Source organism: Salarias fasciatus, chromosome 6, assembly GCF_902148845.1.
Source record: "Salarias fasciatus chromosome 6, fSalaFa1.1, whole genome shotgun sequence".
Lineage (NCBI taxonomy): Eukaryota > Metazoa > Chordata > Actinopteri > Blenniiformes > Blenniidae > Salarias > Salarias fasciatus.
Genome location: NC_043750.1, coordinates 39,677,835 through 39,702,828, shown reverse-complemented (window position 1 = coordinate 39,702,828; position 24,994 = coordinate 39,677,835). Strand labels below are relative to the sequence as shown.

Below are 24,994 nucleotides of genomic sequence, written 5' to 3'. Positions count from 1 at the left end.
CGCCCTCTAGAGGAGAAACACCCCAAACTCAACACAATGGACTTATCAAGATTGTATTTTATAGATTTTTTTAAATACTGATTCCCTTTCAGATAAATTGACAGATAGATAAGCATGTATTTCATTCGACGAATTCAAAAGAATCAATCAGAAAAAAACATTCATAAGAGGAAATAATGACATCTGAACATTTAACTGATAAAACTGAATTTTATATTGTTTTACACATCGTATTTTACAAATGGCAAAGAACAAATCTCAAAACACACTTAGGTAATAAACTCCCAAGAATAAATTAAAGATGCCACATGCTCAATGCCTGATTAGGGGTTTTAAATGGAAGTGTGAACCCGGTGTGTTCAAATGCACTCATAAAATGTAAAAACAAATGTTGATCACTGACTGGTAATCCGCCTGCAAACATTTAAAAATGCATCAAATATTTAAAAAAAAACAAACAAATGGTTGAAAAGATTGAGAAAGTTGATATTGAAAGAAAAAACGTCCCTCAAATCGGGTGAATAACGGTGAGAAAGTAAAAACAATCCAAAACACTTTATTCACTTTTTTTTTAAGTACAAATGGAAGAATGAAATTCGGACAGTCGCCATGGTAACTGACCACTGACCCTGGTCAGTGTTTTGGAAGTCGGACCATTACCATGGTAACCAGAGACCCTGATTTGTGTTTGAGATCAGACTATCACCATGGTTACCACTGACCCTGGTTTTTGTTTTGGAGGTCGGACCATCACCACGGTAACCAGTGAACCCAGTCAGTGTTTTGGAGGAGGTTGGACGGTCACCATGGCAACCAGTGACCTTGGCACAGTGTTTTGGAGGTTGGGCCGTCACCACGGTAACCAGTGACCCTGGCCAGAGCTTCAGAGGAGGTAGCCGCTGTCGGGGGTCCCCCGCCCCGTCCTCAGTCCTTGAAGCTGAAGTCGCAGACCAGAGACAGGTGGTCGGACGGGTAGCTGAAGGACGGGAGGCGGTTCGGGCCGATCTGCTCCTCGGTGGGCAGGTCCAGGACGGCGTCCACCCTCAGCGAGTCCCGGCTGTACCAGATGTAGTCCAGAGTGCTGCGGCACTCGCCCGTGGGCCGGATCTTCCACGTGGTGTAGTCCGGCTCGCTGGAGCCGTCCGAGCTCAGCTTCTTGTAGGCCGAGTCCAGGCGCAGCGGCGACGCGGCGAAGCGCCGGTACACCTCCTCGGTGGGGACGGCGTTGAAGTCCCCGCACACGATGAGGGGCACGTCGGGGTCCGCCGCCGTCTTGGGGGGCAGGCTCTGGAGGTGCCGGAGGAGGTCCGAGCCCTGAGCGCTGCGCAGCCACTCCCAGCCAGAGCGAGCCTTCAGGTGGGTCACCGCCACGCACACGACCCGCCCCGAGCTCCGGCAGCGCAGCGTGGTCACCACGGCAACCTGTCACCAGAACACAAGGTGTCGGGTTACTCAGCGTCCGTTTACAGAACGACTGAAGCGAGAACCCATCATTTATGCATTTTGTTTCAGAAAAGTTTCATGTTTACATTCTGAAAACTAAACTAAACTAATTCTAAACATTCACAATGAGAGAACACAGACTTTCATATGGACAGAAAACCAAAATGGACTCAAAGATACTGAACCTGATTGGTGGGGATCCTCATGGCCGACAGGCGGACGTTGGCGCTGTCCAGCAGCTCGAAGCGGGAGCGGTCGAAGAAGAGCGCGCAGCCGTCGGGGCCGTTGTTGCCCTCCACGTCCAGGCAGGGGGACCAGGGCTTGGGGCAGAAGTGGCAGGCGTAGCCCAGGCCGGACAGCACCGGCTGCAGGGTGTCGGGGAAGTGGTCCACCTCCTGCAGGCAGGCCACGGCCGGCCGGTACGTCAGCAGCTCCTCCAGGATCAGGTACTTCCTGCGGGACCAGCTGAGGGCCTCCGGGGGACACCGGACGAACCCGTCCAGTCCTTCACCGAGAGCTGAGGAGAGAGCTGGAGCACTCAGCCAAAACAATAAAACCACTGACAGGAGCGGTCAAGTCATCTCAGAGCTTCTCTAATGTGATCAAGGCAGCCGTTTGAGCACTTCTACAGTCTGATGGATTTTGGTTTTGGCCGAATTTGTTGCACCTGGAAGCAAACAGCTGATTCCAGCAGAAAGATTACATTTATCATTTCAACTTCACAGGGCAGGAAGCTGAACATCATTAGAAGCTAAACCAGCACTGAGTCAGGTTGTTGTCCACTAGGGGGCGGCAGATAGAAATCAGGATGGTGTTTAACCAGGCGTTCTTCCTGATGCATCCTGGGTCCAGGAGGCTTAATGGATTTTGTCAGGTGAAAGTGACTGGAATCATTCAGTCGCTACATCAGCTGCTACACTAGCGCAGGTCTGGCTCCAGAACGTCACCATGCCTTCAGCGTCAGCCTGAAGAGAAGCCCACCTTGTGCCAGGATGTTCCACTGCATCACCCTGATGGGGCTGCTGGGGGCGCCGCCTCCATCGCCCAGGCGGACCAGCTTCCTGTGGAAGCGGGGCGGCCGGCCCCTCAGGGCCTCCTCGCACTGCCGCAGCAGCTCCGCCGGGTCCGGGGAGCACACCGCTTTGCAGAAATCAGGGTCCAGGTTGGGGTGTGGCGGCTGGTGGGGGTCCAGGTGAGGCGGGGGGAGGGGGAGGGGGGAGGCACTGCTGCTGCTGCTGCTGCTGCTGTACAGCCTGGTGGCTCCTCCTCCCATCGGACACACTGCAGGGGCGAAAACATGAGCAGAGAGGTCGTTCAGGACATCTGTGGTGTCAAAACAAGAGTTAACAGGTGGAGCCGTTTCCAAACGCCTCCAAATCCTCCCGCCGCTCCTCCGCTGTGTTCATGAGAGGAGAATGTGACCGCGTCAAGCAGCTGCCCAACGAGCCGGAGCCTCCAAACCAGGACGAGTCACGGCTGGATTTAACTGAAGCATCTCAGAGTCCGGCTCTGCTCACTCCTCGGCTCCAACTAGCTTTAAAACTGCTTAAAAACACGTCCCAGTTCTACATAACTGATGCAGATGAAGGAAGAGTTCCCATCTAAAGCAACAAAAAGTGAAGAAAGTATCCTGCAGAAAAGCACCAGCTGACCCAGTCAGTTGTAATACCAGGCCGTGCCACAAGATGATGCAGTGAGTCACTCTTCCTGCCTTCAGAATAAGAAGAAGAAGAAGAAGAAGAGGAGGTTCAGACTCTAAAACTAGCAAGAAATGTTGTAATTGTTTAAGTTCTTGACAAGAATTAAGAGAAAACTGCTGAAACTCACTGCCAGAGTACCACACTGGCATTATTATACATATTACAACGAAAAAACGACATTTATTGTTTAAAAAATAAGAGTTAGAGAATCAGCACACTTCTCAGCACACACTGACTGTGCTGGAACTGTTTGTTTTATTCAATTAAAACCTCTTTTATGAACCAAAGCTCGCAATCCATCCCGTTCAGGTCGCACTGGGTCAGACGCCAGAGGCCGAAAAGCATCAGCATCGAGGAAAAACTGCAACGATAACACAACTGCTCTGCTTCTGCTGATCACAGCATGTCTAAATGAAAGGCTGATAACTCGGGATCATACACTACGACTAGAAATCATCAGGAGAAAGATGATCCACTTCATCCCTGCAATCAACAAATAGACCAAAGTTATCAATGAAAACCACATTGGCATAAAAAAAAAAACTGTTTCCTCAACTTTCTCACAAACTCTGCTGCTCATCCCACAAATGTAAATACATTCAGATTTTTACGGCTGTTTATCTGAGTTATTGAGTTTTCCACAGCAGCTTTACAGCACCAATAAGCTCTCACGTGGCCAGTAAAAGAGTTCTGAAGCGTAGTTTCTCATCCTGCTGATAACGCGAGCGGATGCACGCCGTGTGTGTGTTTGCAGGCCGCCGGGTCAAAGCGAGTGTTTAGCCAACAGGCCTCGGGCTCACCTGGCTCCGGGAGCTGCCGACTATAAATATGAATCACTCTGCAGCTTTAAATCCTCCTAAACCTCCAAATGTTGCATTTATAGCCGATTAGCTAAAAGTTCAAGCATATCCATCTCGACCAGTATTGATCCAGCTCGCTGCACGTTTTTCTGAAAAGGGGGTAAATAACAGCCCGAACATGACCTCTGACCTTTTAGACAAGCACCAGGGATTAACGTGTCCTCCGCTGCTCTCCACCAGAACAACCAGGCCATATATGGAGGGTTTCCAGGTGATTTAATCATTTCACACAACTTTCCACAACTGCAGTAACCTTTAGGCCCTGTTTCCACCACGCTTCACGTGAAAACGCATCGTTTATGCATCTTAGTTTCAGAAAAGTTTAGTGTTTACACCCAAACATTTTGAAAACCACGAGCTGGTGCCGTTTGTTTTCGTCATGAAGCCACAGAGAGGAGAGAGAGTCAGAGCTCAGGTTCACTGAGGATGACCTTCACCAGGCCACCGGAGCGGGTCGGGGTCAACGACCTCCCGGCAGGGTGTCACAGCGGCGACCTGCTGAGATATTTACCAACAACTTTCACATGTTTCGTACCGAGATCGTCCCAGAGACTCAACATTTTGACCCAGACTCTTCTGCCTCCTTGTACTCCGTCCTCGCTCGCCATTCGCCGGAGTTTTGGTGTTTCGTTTTTGCAGCAGAGGCACAAATATCCTCCGACGGCTACATGAGACGAGAATTCTTGAACCTGGAGCGGGTTTAAACGTCTCAGTGTGACACGCAGCGGAGTGTGTCCACGCTCGACCCTCTGAAAGCCTGAGCAGCTCAGATGAAGCTGAGGCTGATGGGAGAGGCGGACGGCACATCTACACAACCCAAATCATAGCAGCCCACAGAGTATTTAAACACTTTTTCTTTCTCTAAACAGCTGTGAAAACAACGATGGATTGAGTTTAGGAGATTTGTTTAATCATATTTGACCCTCGAGGGATCAACATGACCATGGCTTTTCCCAGCATGAATATACGATAAAGAAAATATGCAGGGCGAAACTCGGACTTCATCTAATGATAGTAATAAATATAATAAAAGTGACACATTTTAGACTGAATCTAAGTAGAACAGAAACAAAAGTTCAATAGTTTCAGATTAAAAATGCAAACATAAAAATGTCAAATTGCCTTTCACTGTCTGCAGACCAACAGCTGGTAAAACTAATAACTAAATCTATTACTGTGGAACGTTCAGTGAACTGTAGTAAATGACGTTCACATGCACTGTACATCGATAACAGCAACTCAGATCAGACACAGCTCCTCTTATCTATACACACATTTCACCACACACACACACACTGCTGAAACCTGAAAACATTTTCTGCTGCGGGAAAACGGAGCTGCTTCTCACCCATCGTCTCCATGACTCTCCTCTGCTCTGAAACAAATATCCTGAGTCTGTCCTGCTGATGAGCGACCGAACAGAGAGAGGAGACGTCTCTCTGCTGGATATAAAGCCTGACTGACTCCCTCTCTCTCAGAGAGAGAGAGAGAGAGAGAGAGAGAGAGAGAGAGAGAGAGAGAGAGAGAGAGAGAGAGAGATTAGGAAGCTCAGACGTCACCAGGCCAGATGGAGAATTACAGGTCATGTGCTGGTGAAGCAGTGAGAGAACACACTGCGCAATCCAAACCACTGCACACACCACACACACACACACTCACACACACCAAACTGATATGAAGCACTACCTTGAACAGGTTGCAACAGAACAAAAAAAAAAAAAAAAAAAAGTGACTCACCGCCTCATAAAGACGCAACAACAACAACAATAAAACCGTCCTCTTCGGAGGATGTGTTGTTTGTGTGCCAGTGTAGTAACTGGAAGTTCCTCCGCCGGCGTGTCGTAACGGCAGAACCTTCCTCTGATTACAGCTTCAGTCACGTCACGTCACGTCGGCGAGGAACATTTCCACACTTCTGGACGTGATGCTGGCAGAACCGAGTCCGGCTCCGCTGCTCCAGCTACACCTGGACACACAGCCTTCACTGCTGTCTTCACTCTTTATTTTCACTAATACTTCAGAGTTCACTCAAGAAGCTTTAACGCCTCGAGCTCAAACTCTACGAGATAAGATTCTTGGAAGAGTAACTCTGTTCTGATTTGAACTAATAGAGTTTTTGGTGTTTTAAGATCTGTGTGATCAGTTACCACAGCTCTGGACGTCCGCTTGCTGTAATCGTGTGAAACAAAGAGCTGTGTTTGAGTTCTCCACATGACAATAACAAGTGCTTTTAGAGTAGGATCCATCTTCAGTGCTCAGGAAGCATCGCAGCAGACGCCTTCCTCTGCCAGTAAAACCCAATAAAGACTCTTCTGTGTGAAAAACAACAAGCAGGAGCATCTGGCTGACGGTCGCTATTCTGCCACAAGAGGCCACATGCTCCTCCATGAATATCGACCAGACAATATCCAGCTCTGCCGTTGGACTTCTCCTCCAGCTGAATCTGTGGAGCCGAGGAGGGAACGCTGTCCTCCTGGAAAGACACTCAAGCTTTTCTTTCTTCTTCTTTCACCCCGTACCTGGAGGTCTTCTGATACGGGGTGGAAGAAGAAAAAAGAAACGCTTTAGTGACTTTCCAGAGGCGACTCCTATCTGCAGCCTGTGAATCATATCAAGCTCAGACGTGATCAGAGCAGCAGGACAAACAGTCACTGTGAGGGCGGACAGAACCGCGTCCTGCTGAGGACAAACTCCTGCAGCAAACACTGAGCCCACGCCACAGACATGCATGTCACGGTGTGTGTGTGTGTGTTACTCTATCCTTCAGAGACATCCTGACATTTCCACCTAGGAGTGCAGCTGCCGCTTTACTTCACAATCCACCAGTAGTTTTTCTTTCTTTAATGTGCGCGAGCTTTAACTATACCACGCATCTGGAACTTATCTCTGCAACAGGAGCTTTGTGAGGCTGTAATTATAATAATTCTGTATAAAATAAAGTAAGATAGATCAAGGGAAATAAAATAAAAGTGTCCTTAGCATCCAGATTGTGAGTGTGTATTCCAGACTTGTTCTATGTGAAATAGAGATAAAGAAGCGCTCTTCATAAGCTGGTTGTTAAAGAATCATCACAGATTATTATTTCAATCCTCCAATAAAACACATAAAAGATTAAATCAATCATAAACAAATAAAACAATGACTGATGTAAAACGCAGTCACTTCTTGTTTTTCATTAGTATTTAATATTTATTTAATATTTTCAAAGGAACTAATTACTAGACAGAGTAACTATTGCATTACTTAAAACAACCTTGTTTAAATATGTCAGAGAATGTGGATCCCCTCTTAATGGAACTTTAAGATCCATATTCAATCATTTATTATCAAACTGAATATATGAATAATGAAATAAATGGACTCTTGACAGAATAAATTACAAACAGGAAACAGTACATTGATTTAAATTATTCAAATGTTACTCTGTGATATATGAGACAAGATACCGATCAGATTTAATTTGTAACTGTAGATAACATTTTTACATTTGTACAAGAATAATAAAACACAATAGATGTATGCCGATAGCTGTTCTATTTAAAAGCTGTTTTTGACTGAGGAGTTTGCAACAATGTATCATTTTAGATGACATCATCATCTAATTTGACCTAGATATGGAAATGAGCAGATATGCAATTTAGACAATGACATCATTTAGAACTTTCCTGACTGAGTTGGAAACAATGTATCAGTTTTAAAGCAACTTTGTTTTTGTTTATTACTGTTATTCACACAGTTCTTTGGCTTAATGTTTTTTCCCTTCTCACTGAGAAATAAACATTTCTGACATTGCTCTTCACATGGAAATCTTTTCATGATCAAGGTGATACTTTTCATTTTAGGTGCAAGGGAAGAGCTTGAATTGTTCGATAACTGCTGTAAACAGCTGAAACTGCTGGATTTTGTCTGTCAAACTGTTCTGAAATAGCTGTGATGTGCAGAAATAAAAGTGAAGCACAGCTCAGCGCTGTGCTGCTGTGGATTTGAACGTCTGGAGTCCGGTGAGTCTGAACTTTGTCATATTTTGGCTGTTTGCTGACCTACTGATCCACATTCCTGTGGAAAAGTAAACACCAAGTCAGTTTATATGAAGTCCAAAGAGCTTTATCTTTCCTTTATAGCACGTGGGAACGCTGCGTCGCGTAGTGTTGTGTTCATTTCCTCCACCGCTCGGCCGAGCCGCCGCAAACCGGGGTGGAAGCGCAACGCCACACGTGAACCGGAGCTGCACACGGTGCCGGCTTATCTCCTTCCACTGATAAGCCAGTTCGTTCAGTCTTTTTTTCTCATCACGCAGCGTCAAAAGAATGTTCATGGCGGACTGATTTCACTGAATGGTCGGTCACTTTTCACTCGAGTCACGCAAACTTCAGATTCAGTGACTGGAGACAAGGCTCTGAAACGCTGCTGGAGAAAAAGAGGAAGTGAAGAAACGTTCGGGCATCGTTAAGACGTGAAAACTTAGAATAATACTGCCAGCTTTGAAGAGGCAGTCGGTCAATCCATCATGACGTAGTTTTTCTATAGTGTGTTCCACTGAGCAGTAGTTAGTGGGTCAGTGACGGTGAGAGGATTCAAATCCCAGAAGGGATGAGCAGGCCTGACGGTCAGAAAACTGACTGCTGTCAGAGATCAGACCCCTCCAACTCGGAATCTCACTTCTCTGTTCAGCATAAGCTTCATCCTCTCGGTGTTTCTGAACACCTTCCACCCGAACAGACACAACTGCTCTTTGTGTTTCCCCTCGGTGTAAAAAGTCCCCCCTCGTTCTGAATCTGAAACAGTGAGAAGCTGTTGGTTTGTGGTCGACACCGATTCCACATGGGAGCGTTTACTCACTGAAGCGCCGTTGATCAGGATGTGACGACACTTCATGTGACTTTGAGTCAGGTTTAGGAAAATGTGCATGAAATCTGATTAATTGTCTGATGTGTGTGGATCACCAGCTTTCTTCGAATTGTTTGGTTTCATTTGTTTCCTGGAGGGGATGGAGGATAAAATATCTGGAAAACACAAGACCTCTTCCAAAAAACACCGTTCAGATGTTGTCAGGACTTGTTCCGCATTCTCCCGATGCTCTACTTGTCAGATTCTTAGGACTGAGTACGAGGAAACCATCAGATCTGAACGAACCTTTAGGATTTTTTTACCGAGTTGCCTTTTTGGGAGCCTGAACATGTTCAGGGTTATTTACCATATGTGGCAAAAATAAAATCAGATATGGTGAAATTTGATGTGATTCATTGGTTTCAGAGATGGGTGGAGCAAAATGGCTCCACAGCGCCATCTAGAAATGTCCATAACTGTGTGAAAAATCAGTGGCTGGACCCAAACAGAATGAAACTTGCACAGCCATCAGATCTGCACACTTGTGCTTTTTTCCCCCAGATCGACAATTAAAGAATTGGATTTTAACCAAATAAAATGGATTTCATCCATTCGAACTGAAATTTGGTGACTACTGAAACACGTGTGACTCGTGAAGTCTCGTTGAACGGTGAGAAAGTTGAACAAAAGCAGCTGCATCTTCTCTGTCTGCTGTCCAAACCTCATGGGATGTCTCAGGGTTCACGGAGGTCCAGCTCTGAACACATCCACAGGAAGACATGCTGTGATCGTGACAGTGCCACCTAATGGCACAAGGAAACGTCTTGTTTTGTACCTTCAGCCATGAATCTGAGGTGGTTGCCAGAAGCAGCCTCAGTCTGGTGAGAACAGACTTCAGACCCTCAAACACATCCAGGAAACTCTCTCTCATTAAAAAACTGAGTTCGGTGTGATGCTTTTGTCTCCAATCTGCTCAGAGCAGTACAAAAAGTTTATAGGATATCAATATCTACAAGAAAACTTATGCATTTGTGAAGCTAACGAGGGTAAATCTGCCGAATCAGATCAGCGGTGGAACAACTTGTGTTTTGACATCATAAATCTGGCTGAAGGGAGATAGAGGACACTAAAGATAGTATACTGTTAACAGTAAAACATGATCCGCAGCTGCCATGTCACGAAGCTAAAGATAGACAGACTTTACATCTGGGACTCACCGTCTTCACGCCAACGGCGGCTTTCTCTTCCTCACCTCCTCGTCTCACGCTCGGTCCTGATCGGTGAGCGATGGAGGAACACGCGGCCCGGGTCTACCTGCATGTGTCTCCAGGGAGCCTGCAGGGCGTGTGTGTGTGTGTGTGTGTGTGTGTGTGTGTGTGTGTGTGTGTTACAGCGAGGTCACAGTCTGTCCCGCCGCCTGCTGGGAGGAGACGCTGCCTTTACTCGTCTCCATTCAGCCTGGAAAGGAAAACAGCGACTGAAACAAACTCAACACAAAACTTAAACTTCCTCATTTTCACTGATGCACGATACTCCTAAAACAAAGTCTACGTTTTAATTTCCTATCTTAGTGTTTTAAAATGAGCCTTAAATTATTTCTGCACCATGGTTAAAGGTGTCACAATTAGAACTAATGAACTAATGGCGGAATCATTTACAAACAAAAAAGTCTAGATCTGTTCCATTATGTTTATTCAATTTAGACATTTGGAGATAATTCTTATTTGATTTACCTGCAGATGTTGGATTACTTATTTTAAAGTGTGTTGCTCTTTTTTTTTCCATTATGAGCTGAAGTTACAGCATGTGGATGAGTTGAATGACAGCGCGTAGACAAGACAATATTCCAAGTGAAAACGCATCGTTTTTGCCCTTTCATTTGAGGAAAGTTTCACATTTACATGGAAAACTTCTGAAAGCCATCTGTTTCCCTTTAAATGGCAGAAAAACCTAAAATTATGTAGTTTTCATGTTGATGCTGTTGTTTGCTTTTGCATTGAAACCACACACACACACACACACACACACACACACACACACTGCAGAGAACAATACACTCTCAAAAAATTAACAATAGGAGAACACAGACATTCATATGGACAAACCACCAACTTGGATTGTTATCACAGCAACTGTCAACTCTAAAACAACCAAGTCCAGGAGAATCTGGACTGCAACCAGGACCAGGAGCACCTGGTCTCCAAGCACCGTTATGTAAACAAACAACCAAAATGCAACTAAGCTTTCTGTTTTCCCTTGTAAGCACTGTGGTGTAATAGTTACACATGATTTTAACTCGAACTGCATTTTTCACAGTACATCTGGAAGACAATAATAAAAAGAAATGTTAAAAAAGAAAACATTTTATTGTCTGGTTTAATGCAGAGGCATGGACAACAGGAGCATCATCAGCATGTAGAGAAGCTGGGCTGGTGTATCCTGACTGAAGTCAGCTCTGCTCCCTCACTGTGGTTTTCTCTCCCAGCCGCCGGCTGAAGTCCAGCATGTGTGTGTGCAGCAGCGAGCCCACGTGTCCGATCCGCTGCCTCCTGGTCCGCAGGCGCTCCAGCAGAGACTGGAAGGAGTCCAGCAGCGCGGCGGCGCTGCTCTGGCGGCGCTGCGTCAGCAGGGAGTCCTCCCTCCAGGCCCGCTGCAGCGCCTCCCGCCGCTCCTGCGTGTCGCGGGCGAGCTGCCGGCTCTCCCGCAGGTGTCGCTCTCGGTCCCGCCGGGCTCGGCCGGCGTCCTCCGACATCTGGGCGATGGCGAGCTGCAGCCGGCTGTTCTCCGTACGGACCTGCTCCAGCTTCGCCGTGCTGCTGTAGATGTTGGCCTCCACGGCGCTCAGCTCGGAGCTGTGTTTGCTGAGGAGGAGCATGTGGCGCTCCTGCGCCTCCTCCAGCTGGACCTTCAGCTCCTCCCTCTGCTGAAGCAGAGAGCTTCTTCTCTCCTCCAGCCTCTCGACAGACAGCTCCAGCTGAGTCCTGTGTCTGAGCAGCTCCTGATAGAGCGTCTTCACCTCCTCGTGCCTCCTTCGCTCCTCGCTGTACTTGCTTTCCACCTCCTTGAGGATCTCCTCTTTCTCCTCCACCGCTCGCTGCTTCTCCTCGTTGCTCTTCAGGAGGAGCTCAGCTTCTGCAGCGTACTTCTCTATCTCCTCATGATGCCTGCGTTCTATCTCTCTGTACTTGGCCTCAGTTTGGGTGATGAGGCTCATCAGCAGGACTTCGTCGGCGTCCTTCGGCTCCTGCTGCTGGAGCTCGGCCTCTTCGCGTTGCAGCTCCTCGTACCTCCTCCTTGCGTCGCTGATATCGGCTTTGACTTTGGCCACGTGCTCCTCCTGCCTTCTCCTCATTTCGTCCAGGAGCCGAGTGAGCCGGTCCTCCTCCTCCTCTAACTGTGTGATGTTCCTCCTCTCCGTGTGGACATTGCCACAGAGCTCCTCCTGGTTTTTCTCGAACACTCTCTGATTGATGGCGTTGGCTTCCCGCAGCTCCCTGATCTGCCGGTCCATCTCTCTGACCTCCTGGTTGTGTCTGACTATGGAGGCGACGCGCTCCTCCAGCTGATTCCTGGACCGCTCCAGCTGCTGGGACACCTGGGCGTGCTCAGCTCGGACCCGGCTCTCCTCTGCATGCCGCTGTTTGTACATCTCGCGGGCTGCAGACAGTTTTTCCTGAAGACGCCTCCCTGATGCTCGAGCTTCTTTTATTTTGTCTTCGACTGTTTCTATTTCTTCTTGAAGACGCTGGACGGCGAGCTTGAAGGCTTCCTCTAACTCACCAGGCTTCTTCTTCAACATTTCTCCGTGCTGCATGAGCTCTTCATGCCTCTGAACTTCTGCCTCCCGTTGTTTCTCACACTGACACTGAGACGCTGCCAGCTCCTGCAGATCGCTCTCCAGTCCAGACATCTGATCGGTGAGTTCCTTCAGCTGGCCACAGGTCTCTTCTTTCCTCTTCTTCACGGCCTCCAGCTCCCTGCTCCTCCTCCTGATGGCTTGTTTCTGCTGCTTGATTTCCTCCTCGGTGCGGTCCTCCTCTCTGGACAGTCCATCCTTCTCTGAGGAGAGTGCGTCTCTCTCCAGCACCATATTTTCCTGCAGCGCCAGCTGGTCCTGTTGGAGATCGGCGGTGTAGGACTTCATCTTCTCGGTCTGCTCTCGGGTCTGCTCCAGATGCTCCTGCAGCTGGCGTTTCAGAGCGGCCTCGCCATCCAGAGCAGAACGCAGGGCTTCATGCTCGGCCCTCAGCTTCTCTCTCTCTGGATGCAGAGATTCATTCTGGTCTAAAAGTTTCTGTTGTTTCTCCGCAGCTTCTTCCCGGAGCTGAGCGGAAGCTGTCAGATCTCCACGCAGCGTCTCGATCTCTTCAGTGATGGATGTCAGAGCTGCTGCCACCTCAGCTTTTATCTCCTCCCTCATCTTCTCACTCAGCGTCTGGATTTTGTGCCTCAGCTCGCTGTTTTCTATGCTTTCCACTTCGAGCTGCTCGTGTGCGGTTCTCCTCTCCGCCTCCAGCTCGGTGACAGCAGCCGCTATCTGTGCCAGGTGTGGGCCGACGTCGGGTCCGAACCGGGCTCCGTCCTCCGCCAGCTCCCGGTCCAGCTCCTTCAGATGCTCCAGAGCCACCAGGACGGCCGGGAAGTCCGGAACCAGACAGGAAGCCATTGATCTAGAACCAGATCCAAAGCCCAGAGAGCTGCGGCGAAGTCCAGGAAGCCGCTGTTGCTATGGTGACCGTGTGAGTACTGTTACCTGGCAACCAGGGAGACGTGTGCCGCGTGCTACGGGAAGCCAGCCAGCTCAAAATATCCCCCGTTACCTAAATTTAGCCAGAAATGTGGCGAATATTCACAGGGAAGTGTGTCACACTCAGACGAAACGAAGCAAAACGAAGGAATGAACACAGAGGCGCGGCGAGAAGCGCTGTGTGCTAGCAGCCCGGACGGAGACCTTCACGGCGAGAAATGCCTTTCACACACTCCGATGCCTTCAAATAACACGCATTATAAATGTGGGGGAAGTGACTGGATGCTCACCTGAAAGCTGTGGAAATGTCAAGACTCCATGCCAGGCCATGAAAAGAGTCAGTATGGGCTCAAAGTCTGAAATGAGCAAGCTAACAGCTAGCGGCTAACCCTGCAACACACTGTCAACACAGGGGAGCCCGAGGGTTGCCAGGTCTGACGACAAATATGTGATTACAGGAGATCGAGCAAGCATATCTAAATGCAATAAAACGCATCTGTCATAAGGACGTTGTTGTATACAGCTAAGAATGTGACGTTTTAGAACTTTGAACTCTCTTTATATGATAATAAAGGACGATTTTATGTTTCTATTGTCAAAACCACACCATAACTATGTTATAAATTACTGACTGTATGCTGCAGTTGATATATCCGACCTGGCAACCTGGAGCGTCGCAGCTTAATGACGTTAACCGAGAAACAAAACGCATAGAACATAACTTCGCCACTACATAAATGTCATCAGGCATTTCAAGGTAATAATCCCTTGTTCCTCACACAAAAATAAATCTACTATAAAATATATTATTTAAGTGGTTTCTCTACATGTATTATTGTATAGATAGTTTTTTTTCATTGCCACACAGAACGCTGCATGTAAAGTTTTCCTGGTAGCCATCTTTGCAAGAATACAGCTCGAATTTAAGTGTTTCAAAAACAACATTTGTGCATTTTTGCACCGAATGTGTGTTCTATATTTTATATATCTGTTACTGGAGCTGCTGGCGCCGTAGAGCTGCGCACGCATGCGCACACGCTCCCACATAGACACCATAACAAACATGGATCTGGTGACCAAGCCAAGGAGCAAATCCGTCGTGTGGCTGTATTTTGGCCTGAAAGCAGACGACAAAGGGCAACCTTTAAACAACAGAGAGGCAGTTTGTCGCCTGTGCAGAAAAATCGTGCTTGCAAAGAGTGGAAACACCACTAATTTAAGAAGTCATCTGAAGAGGAGACACCGTGCAGATTTCTTTGACACCCCATCTTCTACCAGCTCTGGAGGATTTGAGACCCCAGGTAATTCATGTCCCTGCAAATCCACATTTATCACACACACGTCAAACACGCATGCAGCAGTTCATGTGTAAATAAAACTGAATATATGCATGCATGCATGCATCTTTTTAATTTATTTCTCTTGCCCATTATTATTGCATTATTGCCCATGAAACAAATGATATTGTCTTGCATCATGCATAGTTGTTGAGTTCATTAATGATGTAATCTATAAATGTGTTTCCCTAAACAGAGGTTGGACTGGAACAAAATGTAAAATTTTGGCTGGAAAATAAGTTGTAAGAATCATTTTGTCATCCTGAAAGTTGCAAAATAAGAAGTACATAGCAGAGTTTCAGTGACGTTCTGTTCTTGCAGGTTTTGGGACTCAGTGCTCACCACTACACCTGACTCATTCTTCCTCTGCTCCGTTTCTCCAGGATTGGATCTGAACAATGAGGAGTTCTTTGAGGACGTTCCCCTCCTGCAGTCCGTGCCGGGTCACTCCTCGTACGTCCCGGACGCCGTGCTGCCCCCGGGCGAGCCCTGGCTCCAGGGCGGACCCTCCCGGGCCAGGCTGTCCCTGCCGTCCTGCCTCAGTCTGAGCGAAGACGCCTTCGCCGGGTCGTCCAGCGAGGATCAGCCGGCGGACGTGAAGGTGTTCGCCAAGTGTCTCCTGCAGCAGGGAGTCATGTTCGGGCCGTTTGTGGGTGAACTGTGCAGAGGTCAAACACCATCCAGCCTCCGATACGCCTGGGCTGTGAGTCACTCCTCACAGTTTCTCTCATCTGGGTTTATTTGATCCAAATAACCTCTTTCAGAGCTGCAAACTTTTGCCTTCAGATGTTTCAGAATCAAAGGTATAATGGACGATGTTTCAGCCAATGAATGGCGTGATGCGAGTCTCAACTATTGGTCCTCCAACATGTCAATCACGTTGGAGAAATGCTTACGTAACGCCGTCAAGCGCGCTCGTAGGAGCAGCAGAGCAGGTAGGATGGTCTGGCACATGCGCGTTTTCAAAAAGCGAGTAACAGACGTTTGGCTTCGACTTTTTCGAAAAAATCGTCCATTATACTTTTAAGCGCCTTGATCACAATCCATCCTTTTCATTAACCTCTTTATCCAACTAAAGTCTCATTTATGCTTTGATTTAGAGATGCATTTGCTTTATTTTTGCTCCAGTCTGGCCACCAAACCACAAGTAAATACTTCTACGAAGTCTAAAGATGTCGACATTAAAGAAAATTTCTCTTCCAGATCCGAGACGACGCGGCTTTCATCTACATCGACGCTTCTGATGAGAACAAGTCGAACTGGATGAGGTGGGGATTCAGTATTTCCTCCCTCTTGATTTCTTCCTTGTCTTGATCCCTTCCTGTAGCTTCTGATGATGCGTTTCAGGTACGTGACGTACACCGGCAGCGAGGAAAAACACAACCTGGTGGTTTTCCAGTTCTACCGCCACATCTACTACCGAGTCTCTCAGCCCATCGCAGAAGGAGCAGAGCTGCGGGTCTGGATTGGAAAAGACTACGCCTCCCTCCTGGGCCTGGGGATGGGTGAGCTCTCAATGACTCCCAGAGGTGGAAAACCAGCAGGGATCATTCCACACTGAACCACATCATTCTTTTACATCATAATTTACCTTTCACAGTTCAGTGACTGGAACCTTTGCTGTGTATCACCAGCTTCCCTCTGTTGTTAATGAGTGAATCTCTTCTGAACCTGAGTCTAGCTGTGTGTTTTCTGGGTGTGTGTCCTCAGGGGACAGTGTGAAGTGTGGAGTCGGAGACAAAGAGTCGGCTCTGCGTCTGCTGCAGGACGTCCAGCTGGTCACCCTGCCCGAGCCCAGCGCCGCCCCCCTCTGGTCCGACCGCAGCCAGTCGCAGAGCCCCATGCCGGTCATCAGCGACGTGACCACGGTGTCCGCCGCGGACGGCGCCCCCGCCTCGCCGTTCCCCTCCGGCTCCCTGCTCTCCTTCCCGTCCCCGAGCTACTCCGTGACGGAGAAGTACGACTTCATGCCGGGCACCGAGAGGCTGCTGAGCAACCCCGGCGCCACGCTCAGCAACCCCTGGTACTTCTTCGGCTTCGAGCCCGACCCCACCGGGCGGCCGCTGGACCGCGGCACGGCGGTGTGCAAGCTGTGCCTGGAGCACGTGGGCTGCGCCAGCGGAGCGGCCGACCTGCAGAGCCACCTGACCAGCAAGCACGACATCCGACCGCGGGACAGCTACAAGGACCGCGGCTCGTCCGCAGGTAAACTCCCGCTCTCCGCTCCCAGACGCAACCACAGCCGGAAGTTTGAGTTTTCCCACACTGTGTTTCACCAGCTTCTGTTCAAAATCGTGCCGTTGGAAGATCAAAAAATTAATCTAATTAATTACAGGAGTCATGATTAATTAATTGAATTAATCTCATTTCATCTCATATCTGCTTTAGGTCTCCAAATAAAGAATTTGAATTCTGGGAGTCATTCCCAGTTATAAAGACAACTGAAACACCAAATCCAGCCTAGTGGAAAATAACCCTATGTTTGAATTTATTGGTCCAAATATAAATCAGGTTTTGTCTGCTGGATAAGGTTTGAGAAAGTGGAATAATCTCATATTGAGCTGATCTGGTGGCCTGAATGATCAGTCGCGTTTCCCCTTTTACACATACTAGACCCTGTTTTTGCAGTGTTTTCTAGTGAAAACGCATCATTTTCTCCTAATCGTCATTTTCCCAATTGGTGAGTACACAACAGCGTTTCCCACAGATGAATCGGCCAGTCCGTGAATAATCAGTAATCGGCCTAAAGTCGATCCATTGACATGGACGTATTAAACTGCAGGCAATATGGCGTTTCTCTCAGAAATGAAGTCCTTGTGTTATGCATCCAGTCATCTCGCTCCAGCAGAGTGAAGAGTCCACAGCACTTTTACTGAGCGGAGCGCTTTGCCGTGACGGTAAGTTTGTACAGTCAACAATAACTCAGTCAGTTCCCCTTGACAGCTAGCAGAATCTAGTTAAAGATTACCGTGTTAACCCAGTCAGTCCGCGGCAGCAGGCCTCCTGACTAGATGATATGGGATAATGTGGGATGTGCAGAGATGATCATGAACTGTGTTTATTTACAGCATAGCATGGGATGTGTTTGTTTATTTAAACTTATGACAGAAAGAAAATGTGAACACAAATTTAGAAGACCTCAGAGAGGCACTTCATGCTTTCCATGACACTTTATCCACCTGCCTGTTCAGTACACATAGAAATCCATTAAATATGCTCAGTTTATTTGTTGTGCAGTATCTGTTTTCCACCCAGATGCATTGGTTTAAATTCAAGCTAGCTGAGCATTGTGGCAAATATAATGTTAATATTTGTTTTTTATATTTTTAATTCTCTTGTTAGGTTTTTACTGCTTAGTTTGTAGCATCTTTGTGTGACTAATAAATGATTATCTAATCTAAATAGACTCTCTTCATCAGAAACTTTAATGTAAGAAGAGTCCTGCCATGGATTTTAATTTTACTCTAAATGTTGACACTGCTCTGTTTTCAGTGTATTTAATGTTGAATTGTCCTTTGGCGCCCCCTTGCGACCTCCCCATGGAACGAACACAAAGTTGTCCCTCGGCGATGACGTCATCTGCGCGCGCCCACCCCTCCATGTGAGAGCAGGAGCTGCTGGCTGCTTCCAGAGAGTCTGGCCTGAAGGTTTGTGGAAGAAACTTTTACTTTGTAGCACCTGCATTGGTCTGCATGAAGCATGCATTGTTTCCCAGCTGCACGGATGCTTTTGTTTTGAAGTTCAACTAAGTTAAAGCATTTGTCATACAGTCAAGCAAAGCCCTGTTTGTTGTCTGAAGCATTCAAATGTTTGCATGCAAGCACATACCACAGTAAGAGATGCTTCATGTCACATGATGAGATGGTTTTCTGTTTTTTGACTAATGCATGTGGTGTCTTGCTGTTTGTTGTCTTTGTTTTTCAGATGGTGAAATATGCCGGCCCTAGTCCTGTGTGGAAATACTTCACCAGGACTCTCAGTAGTGAAGCGATCTGTAATATTTGTGCAGCTTCGGTGAGCCAGGGATCCATCCGTTTCAGCATGAGAAACACGACCAACCTGTGGCAGCACCTTCGATCCAAACACTACGATTGTTATGTGGAAGCTCAGGGTGAGATGGAACAATCAGACTGTCAACAGTCACACGCTCCAAACCTTTGGAGTTACTTTTTAATTGTTTCTTTCAAAAATGTTCACTAAATAAAAGTTTTACTTTTACTCCACAGTCCAACGCTCTTCGAATGGAAATGAGAACAACTGTGGCACTGAGGGGGGTACGTGAAAGAAGATGTTTTACTTCATGTTGATTTCACGTGATCATTTTGTTTTGCCTCGCTACTTTTTCTAGCACATCATTAATTTCAACTTCAAGTAGGGGTGGGCGGTATAAACCTTATGCGACGTACGTTTGGCCCACGGTAGGGAGTTTGGTCAAACCGCCCAACCGCGATAGCACATTACGTCCTCTAGGTGGCAGTCGTGCAACTTTTTAGATGCGCGGTTCCCCGTAGAAGAAGTAGACGATAACAGCGATGGCGGGGAGCAGGGGACGGACGGAGGGAGAGCTCGTGAAGAAGAATGGTGCAAAAACATCTATTATCTGGACATGGTTTGGCTTCAGAGTAACAGACACCAAGCAAGAGAACGTGATCTGCAAGATATGCCGGGTGGCAGTGGTCGCAAAACACGGAAACACGAGTAATCTTTTCTACCACCTGAAGTCAAAACACGCGGTAGAATATGAGGAGAGCCAGAGAAGACTGCAGCGCGATGAAACGCAGAAGAAAGGCCAGTCCTCACGTGGGAGACAAGCCACTCTCCAGCAGCTGTCCATCTCTCAGGCGTTTGATGGAGGTTTGTCTCATGACAAAAAGAGCTATAACAAAGTCCATCATTTTTATGCGAAGACATGGCAGCCTTGTTCTGTAATTTATGTGTCAAATTATACCGTGATATAAATTTTAGGCCATGTCGCCCATCCCTAACTTCAAGTTTGTTCATATGCTACTTGTTCTGCATAATTTCTGATAATAAAAGTATCCAAAAACAGAAACATGTTCTGGCTTCTATTTCTGTTTTCTTAAAGCGATACTTCAACATTTTGGCAAATTGGCCCATTTAGCGCAATTCCTTAGTCATTTTGAACAGCGTACTTACTTTTTTTGCGAGGGCGAGCTGTTGTTTATCCAGAGGTGAGTCGGGGAAGGTTTTCGGACGGACACAATGGAAGTGGGCGGTATTTTTGTTTCCCCTCGTGAAACTCATCAAATACACAATCCAACAACCCCAAAACACTTTGGTGGACACGTTATAATCCACACATTCACTAGGCTGTGAAATATTAATGCAAAATTACGAGACTGAGTTGTTTATGCGAAGATTGCTAAGACGGAACTACTTACTAAACATGGCGTCTGGGCGTAGTGATTTCAAAAGAAAAAGTAGTTCCCAGTATTTGCTTCAGTGTCGTAACGCTACAATATTATTTGTTGGTGTTCCAGAGTGTAGTGAATGTGCGGATTATAACGTGTCCACCAAAGTGTTTGGGGGTTGTTGGATTGTGTATTTGATGAGTTTGATGAGGGGGAACAAAAATACCATCCACTTCCATTGTGTCCGTCCTGAAAACCTTCCCCGACTCACCTCTGAATAAACAACAGCTCGCCCTCACAGAAAAAGCAAGTATGCTGTTCGAAATGACTAAGGAATTGCGCTAAATGGGCCAATTTGCCAAAATGTTGAAGTATCCTTTTAACAAGCGTTTGGAATATATCCAGGCCATCAGAGAAGGCGCTCTTATTTGTTTTAATTTAAGATATTGATCATCAGAATTTTTCATTCGTTGATATTGAGCTGCGTTTCTTGACTTATAAGGATTGTTTGAGGCTGATTCCAAGCATTTTCAGATACGTTGTCAGTGTGTAAACCGGTTCTTGAAATGCAGCTATAGCTTTGCATTTTCATTTGAAAACATGTGTAAAATGGGAAGTACATGTTGGGATTGGAAGGGAAAGCCAGTTCCCTGATCGATTCCGATCATTTGGTGGAACCACACGTGTATGTAAGCTTCGCAGCGCGCATGGCGACGGCAGCAGGAAACATGGCGTCAAGATGGACAAGCGCTTGAAAATGTATTTACATTTCATGAGAAAGGATGACAACAAGGAAACTTCCATTACTTGCAAAGTGAATATTTTATCAAAGGGAGGAAATGATTCCAGTATACAGAAACACTCGCCATGTCACGTCTTTGAATGAATGTGGCGTTTTCATCCGCTCCGGAGTGAATCTCAACCCAGCCACATTAGCAGTCCTCTGCTGGGAATACTGCAGGTAATTTGATAACTATGCCGATCATGTTGGCGCCATTTGCCCCTTTCTTTATAGCTAAACTGTTAAATCTCCTATTTTTTGAACAGCTCAGCAGCGCCCCCAGCCGGCGCCGGCCTCCAGCAGTTCGGTTAACGCGCTTCCCGTCGTGTCGTCCGCTCCTGTGACCAGCGCCATCGTCAACTTCCTCATCACGGACCTTCAGCCGCCCGCTCTGATCGAAGGCGACGGCTTCAGGCAGCTCATCCACACCATGCTGCCGTTCTACAAGGAGCTGCCTTCGCCCGACCAGCTGGAGGCCCTCCTGAAGGACCACCACACCCGAGCCAAGGCGAACCTGTTCCATCTGCTGAGGAGGAGGGGCGAAGTGGAGGACCTGAACGACTACACGGCCCCCATCGAGTCCGAGCCCCGGAGCCCCTGGCACTCCCGCGGCAGTCAGAGTGCCGTTGGCCACTCCGTCACGCTGAGCGTGGACGTCTGGCGCCACAGCTGGCAGGGCGGCACTGAGCACTACCTCACGCTCTGGGCTCACTTCATAGACTGTAACTTTAGTTTCCACAACCTGGCGCTGGCGACCCGACGGCTGGCTGAAGGCGAGCAGGACAGCTTCCAGGCAGTGGAGAGTCGGGTGAAAGCCGTGGCCCTCGAGTGGGGCATCTCCCAGCCGAGTCTGGTCCTGCTGGGTGGGCAGTGGAAGAACAGAGCGAGGAGGCCGGTGCAGGGGGGGGACGCTGCAGGAAGCGCCCCTCACCCCAACTCCACGACGTTTCTGGAGAGGGAGGACTCCACGTCGCCCGATGAAGCGTCTGAGCTCGGCCCATCCGGCGAAGGGCTCCCTTCCATCCCCTGCTTCTTCAGCGCCGTGCGGGGCTGCGTCGAGGAGGTGATGCTGCATCCCGTCGTCTCCAAAACTCTCCGCCAGTTCCAGCTGTTTCTGTCCGCCCTGTTCCTGCCGCCCGCTCACAGTAAAGGCTGGTTTACCCTTGACGCCCAGATCGTCCTGCAGGTCCTGACGAAGCAGGAGAAGGCCGACCTCAAGTCGTGGGCCCACAGCTGGCCGGCCTGGAAGAAGCTCTACCCTTTACTCAGCACGCTCGTCAAGCACAAAAGTGTCTTTGTTGATTTAGTAAAAGACATAAAAGACGAGGTTTTGCCTCCTGAGGACGTGGAGTCCAGCTCGTCTGGCAGCTGCTCTGCCATCTCCACCTCCAACTCGTCCTCAGTCGGCGTCTCGGTCTCGCCTTCGGACTGGAGGGTTGTGGAGGACTTGTCCCTGGTCCTCAAGCCGCTGGACGTGGCCTGCAGGACTCTGGCCAAGGAGAGCTTCCCCCGCCTGTCCCTCATCAAGCCCATCCTGACCGGCCTGCTGTCGCGCCACCTCGTCTCGCGGCCGGCCGACTCGTCGTCCGTCCTGAAGGAGGTGAAGAAGACGATGAGGAGACACCTGTCCAGCTGCTATGGGAGCCCGGCGGTGAGCCGGGCCCTGAGCGTGGCGTGCTGCCTCGACCCGCAGTTCCACGGCCTGAGGTTCATGGAGGAGAAGGTGAGACCCACACAGCTCTGAGGTTTCATTTCTTACCATGTCAGAGCTGAAAGGCTTCTGCTCTGATGACCTTCCAGGAGCAGGCGGCCACGTTCGACTGGCTGAAGGAAGAGACGGCGAGGATCGTGAAGGAGGACCGGAGGGGTCGAGGTAAGAAGAGGAGCCCCTCCCCGGGCTCGCCGGAGTCCGACAGCGACTGCCTGCGGAGGAGCAAACGCCTCAAGGAGTCTCGGCCGATCAGCTTCAAGGAAACGTCTGAAGAGGAGGAGGAGAGCGACGTGGGAGACCCCGACGAGTCGGAGGCCGCGGAGCCCGGGTGTCAGGGCGCGCTGTCCGGGATGGAGTTCCTGCTGGGAGACCTGTTCAGCCCGGCGCCCAGCAGCAGGCACAGCTCCGTGGAGGAGGCCCTGGACATGGAGATGTCGGTGTTCAGGGCCGGCCGGGGGGCCTCGCTGGGCGTGGAGCCCCTGCAGTGGTGGAGGACCAAGGCGGGGCAGTTTCCTCTGCTGGCCGCCGCGGCCCGGGCCTACCTGGCCGCCCCGGCCGCGGCGGGGAACGCCGCGCTGGACTTCGTGGAGGACGGAGCCAGCTCCAGGAAGAGATCCAACATCCCGCCGGAGAGTCTGGACGCCATCTTGTTTCTCCATTACAACAACATACCAGTGACCGAGAGCAGTTATACGACGACCACGATGATGACCATGACGGCGGCGGCGGTGAAGAGCGAAGACAAGAGCAGTGGGAGTTAAAAAGATGCAAGTTTAGAGCTTTAACCACACTATTTCCACCAGAACGTCACAAATCCAACACCAACACCCGTCAATAAATTCCACTTACTGCTGATGGAGCTGCTGTTGACAACAATAACTTCTATCCTGAAAATACAGAATATCCTGGAATCGACCCAAATATTCCTCCTGGTGTGTGAAGCAGACGCTGTTGTAGTGAGTTCAGAGTGGAAAATGTGTGTATGACAGAGAGAGAGCGACGGCACTCTGGATTTCTAACTGTCCACGCCATGAAGCGTCTTCTGACTGATAAATGTTCAAATTTATCTTTATTGAAAACATGCAAATTCATCAATAAGCTATCCAAATGCAGTGGGGATGCAGATGAGAGGAAGAACTTCCTCATTTCCTCCTTGTCGAGTTTTAGTTTTACGTTTAGACGCAAACGTGACAGAATTCTGCCAGTTGTCATGTTAGACTGAGGGCTTTATATTTGGGCTTTTAATTTGATATACCTTTTTTTTTTTACCATTTCTTGACAAGTATATGTAGCTGATTACAAATGTGTGTAATCCAGGGTTATGATAGTTTTGAATATTTTCATTAGTTTTTTCATTTTTGTCATTTTGACGTCATGCCTCTAATTTTAGTTTAGTTTTAGTTTTTATTCATGACTGCTAGATTTTAGTTTTATGTTTTGCGTATTGGTTAGTCCAAATTATAGTTTTTTTTTTTTTAGTTTGTTTTTCATTTCTAGTTTTCTCCAGTTAACCGTCCTGACCTTGATTCCCACCAGAGCTGTTAGGCTGAACGTCCCAAGAAAAACGTTTTGGTTGAAGTCTGGACTCGTAGTTTTTATGTTAGAAGATATATTAACACATTGATTATGTTACGTGGATCAATATTTTTACCGCTGCACACCTTCAGTCCGTGTGTCGATACAGAGTTTGGACCTTTTCAGCATTCAGTGCCTTTTTCTGTAGTTTCAACATGGATTTTCCTGTTTTATCCCGTTTCTTTTGAAGTCTGTTTGAATGTCGTCCACATCTCATTTATCATTATTATTGATATTTTCCGTTATTCAGACTAGAACAAAACAAAGACTGTTGGTTATCTGCGAGGCGTGCTGCTTCTTAAATAACCAGACAGGGCAGAAATGAGTGAATTAACCTGAATGTAGAACAAACTAGGACTGGAGCTCAGAATCTCAGCTGTTCCGTCGTGTTTCAGCGCAGGACTGTGGGTTGTTTACACAAACAGAAACTCGGTAGCACAAAGTGTGTGTTGTCCTAAACTGTGACGCTGTTTGAGTTCTGTCATTCATGCAACTGGTGTGAAGTAACTGTACCTGCTGCAGAAGATTTTTAATAAAATGTACCTTCACTGGATTCATGTTTCTGGTGGTTTTATCTCAGAGGAGAGTCGGAACGAAGCTGTTGATTGAACAAATGTTAGTGGTATGTAAGCTTCAAAAAT

At 48.0% G+C, this 24,994-nt stretch overlaps 3 protein-coding genes across 5 annotated transcripts; 1 reads left to right on the top strand and 2 right to left on the bottom strand.

Annotated features, from left to right (window-relative positions):
• Nucleotides 1-196: 196 nt before the first annotated feature.
• Nucleotides 197-13,994, bottom strand: LOC115390985 (nocturnin-like). 3 transcript variants are annotated; one of them, XM_030095058.1, is made up of 5 exons: nucleotides 13,868-13,994; nucleotides 10,048-10,288; nucleotides 2,425-2,724; nucleotides 1,629-1,960; nucleotides 197-1,422 (listed from the first exon to the last, which is right to left on the bottom strand). In XM_030095058.1, exons 3-5 carry the CDS (start codon nucleotides 2,714-2,716, stop codon nucleotides 925-927), a joined length of 1,122 nt encoding a protein of 373 aa, XP_029950918.1. In that variant the 5' UTR covers nucleotides 2,717-2,724; nucleotides 10,048-10,288; nucleotides 13,868-13,994; the 3' UTR covers nucleotides 197-924. The 3 variants fall into 3 exon arrangements, with proteins under 3 accessions (XP_029950918.1, XP_029950919.1, XP_029950917.1); XM_030095059.1 differs by having other exon boundaries at nucleotides 10,083-10,288; XM_030095057.1 differs by lacking the exons at nucleotides 10,048-10,288; nucleotides 13,868-13,994 and adding an exon at nucleotides 5,352-5,455.
• ccdc175 (coiled-coil domain containing 175) lies at nucleotides 11,223-13,496 on the bottom strand. The gene has a single exon (XM_030095055.1). It carries the CDS (start codon nucleotides 13,494-13,496, stop codon nucleotides 11,280-11,282), a length of 2,217 nt encoding a protein of 738 aa, XP_029950915.1. The 3' UTR covers nucleotides 11,223-11,279.
• Nucleotides 13,995-14,322: 328 nt separating the features above from the next.
• Nucleotides 14,323-24,896, top strand: LOC115391013 (uncharacterized). The gene is made up of 7 exons (XM_030095099.1): nucleotides 14,323-14,878; nucleotides 15,298-15,617; nucleotides 16,118-16,182; nucleotides 16,262-16,419; nucleotides 16,625-17,119; nucleotides 21,334-22,790; nucleotides 22,868-24,896. Exons 1-7 carry the CDS (start codon nucleotides 14,605-14,607, stop codon nucleotides 23,537-23,539), a joined length of 3,441 nt encoding a protein of 1,146 aa, XP_029950959.1. The 5' UTR covers nucleotides 14,323-14,604; the 3' UTR covers nucleotides 23,540-24,896.
• Nucleotides 24,897-24,994: the final 98 nt, after the last annotated feature.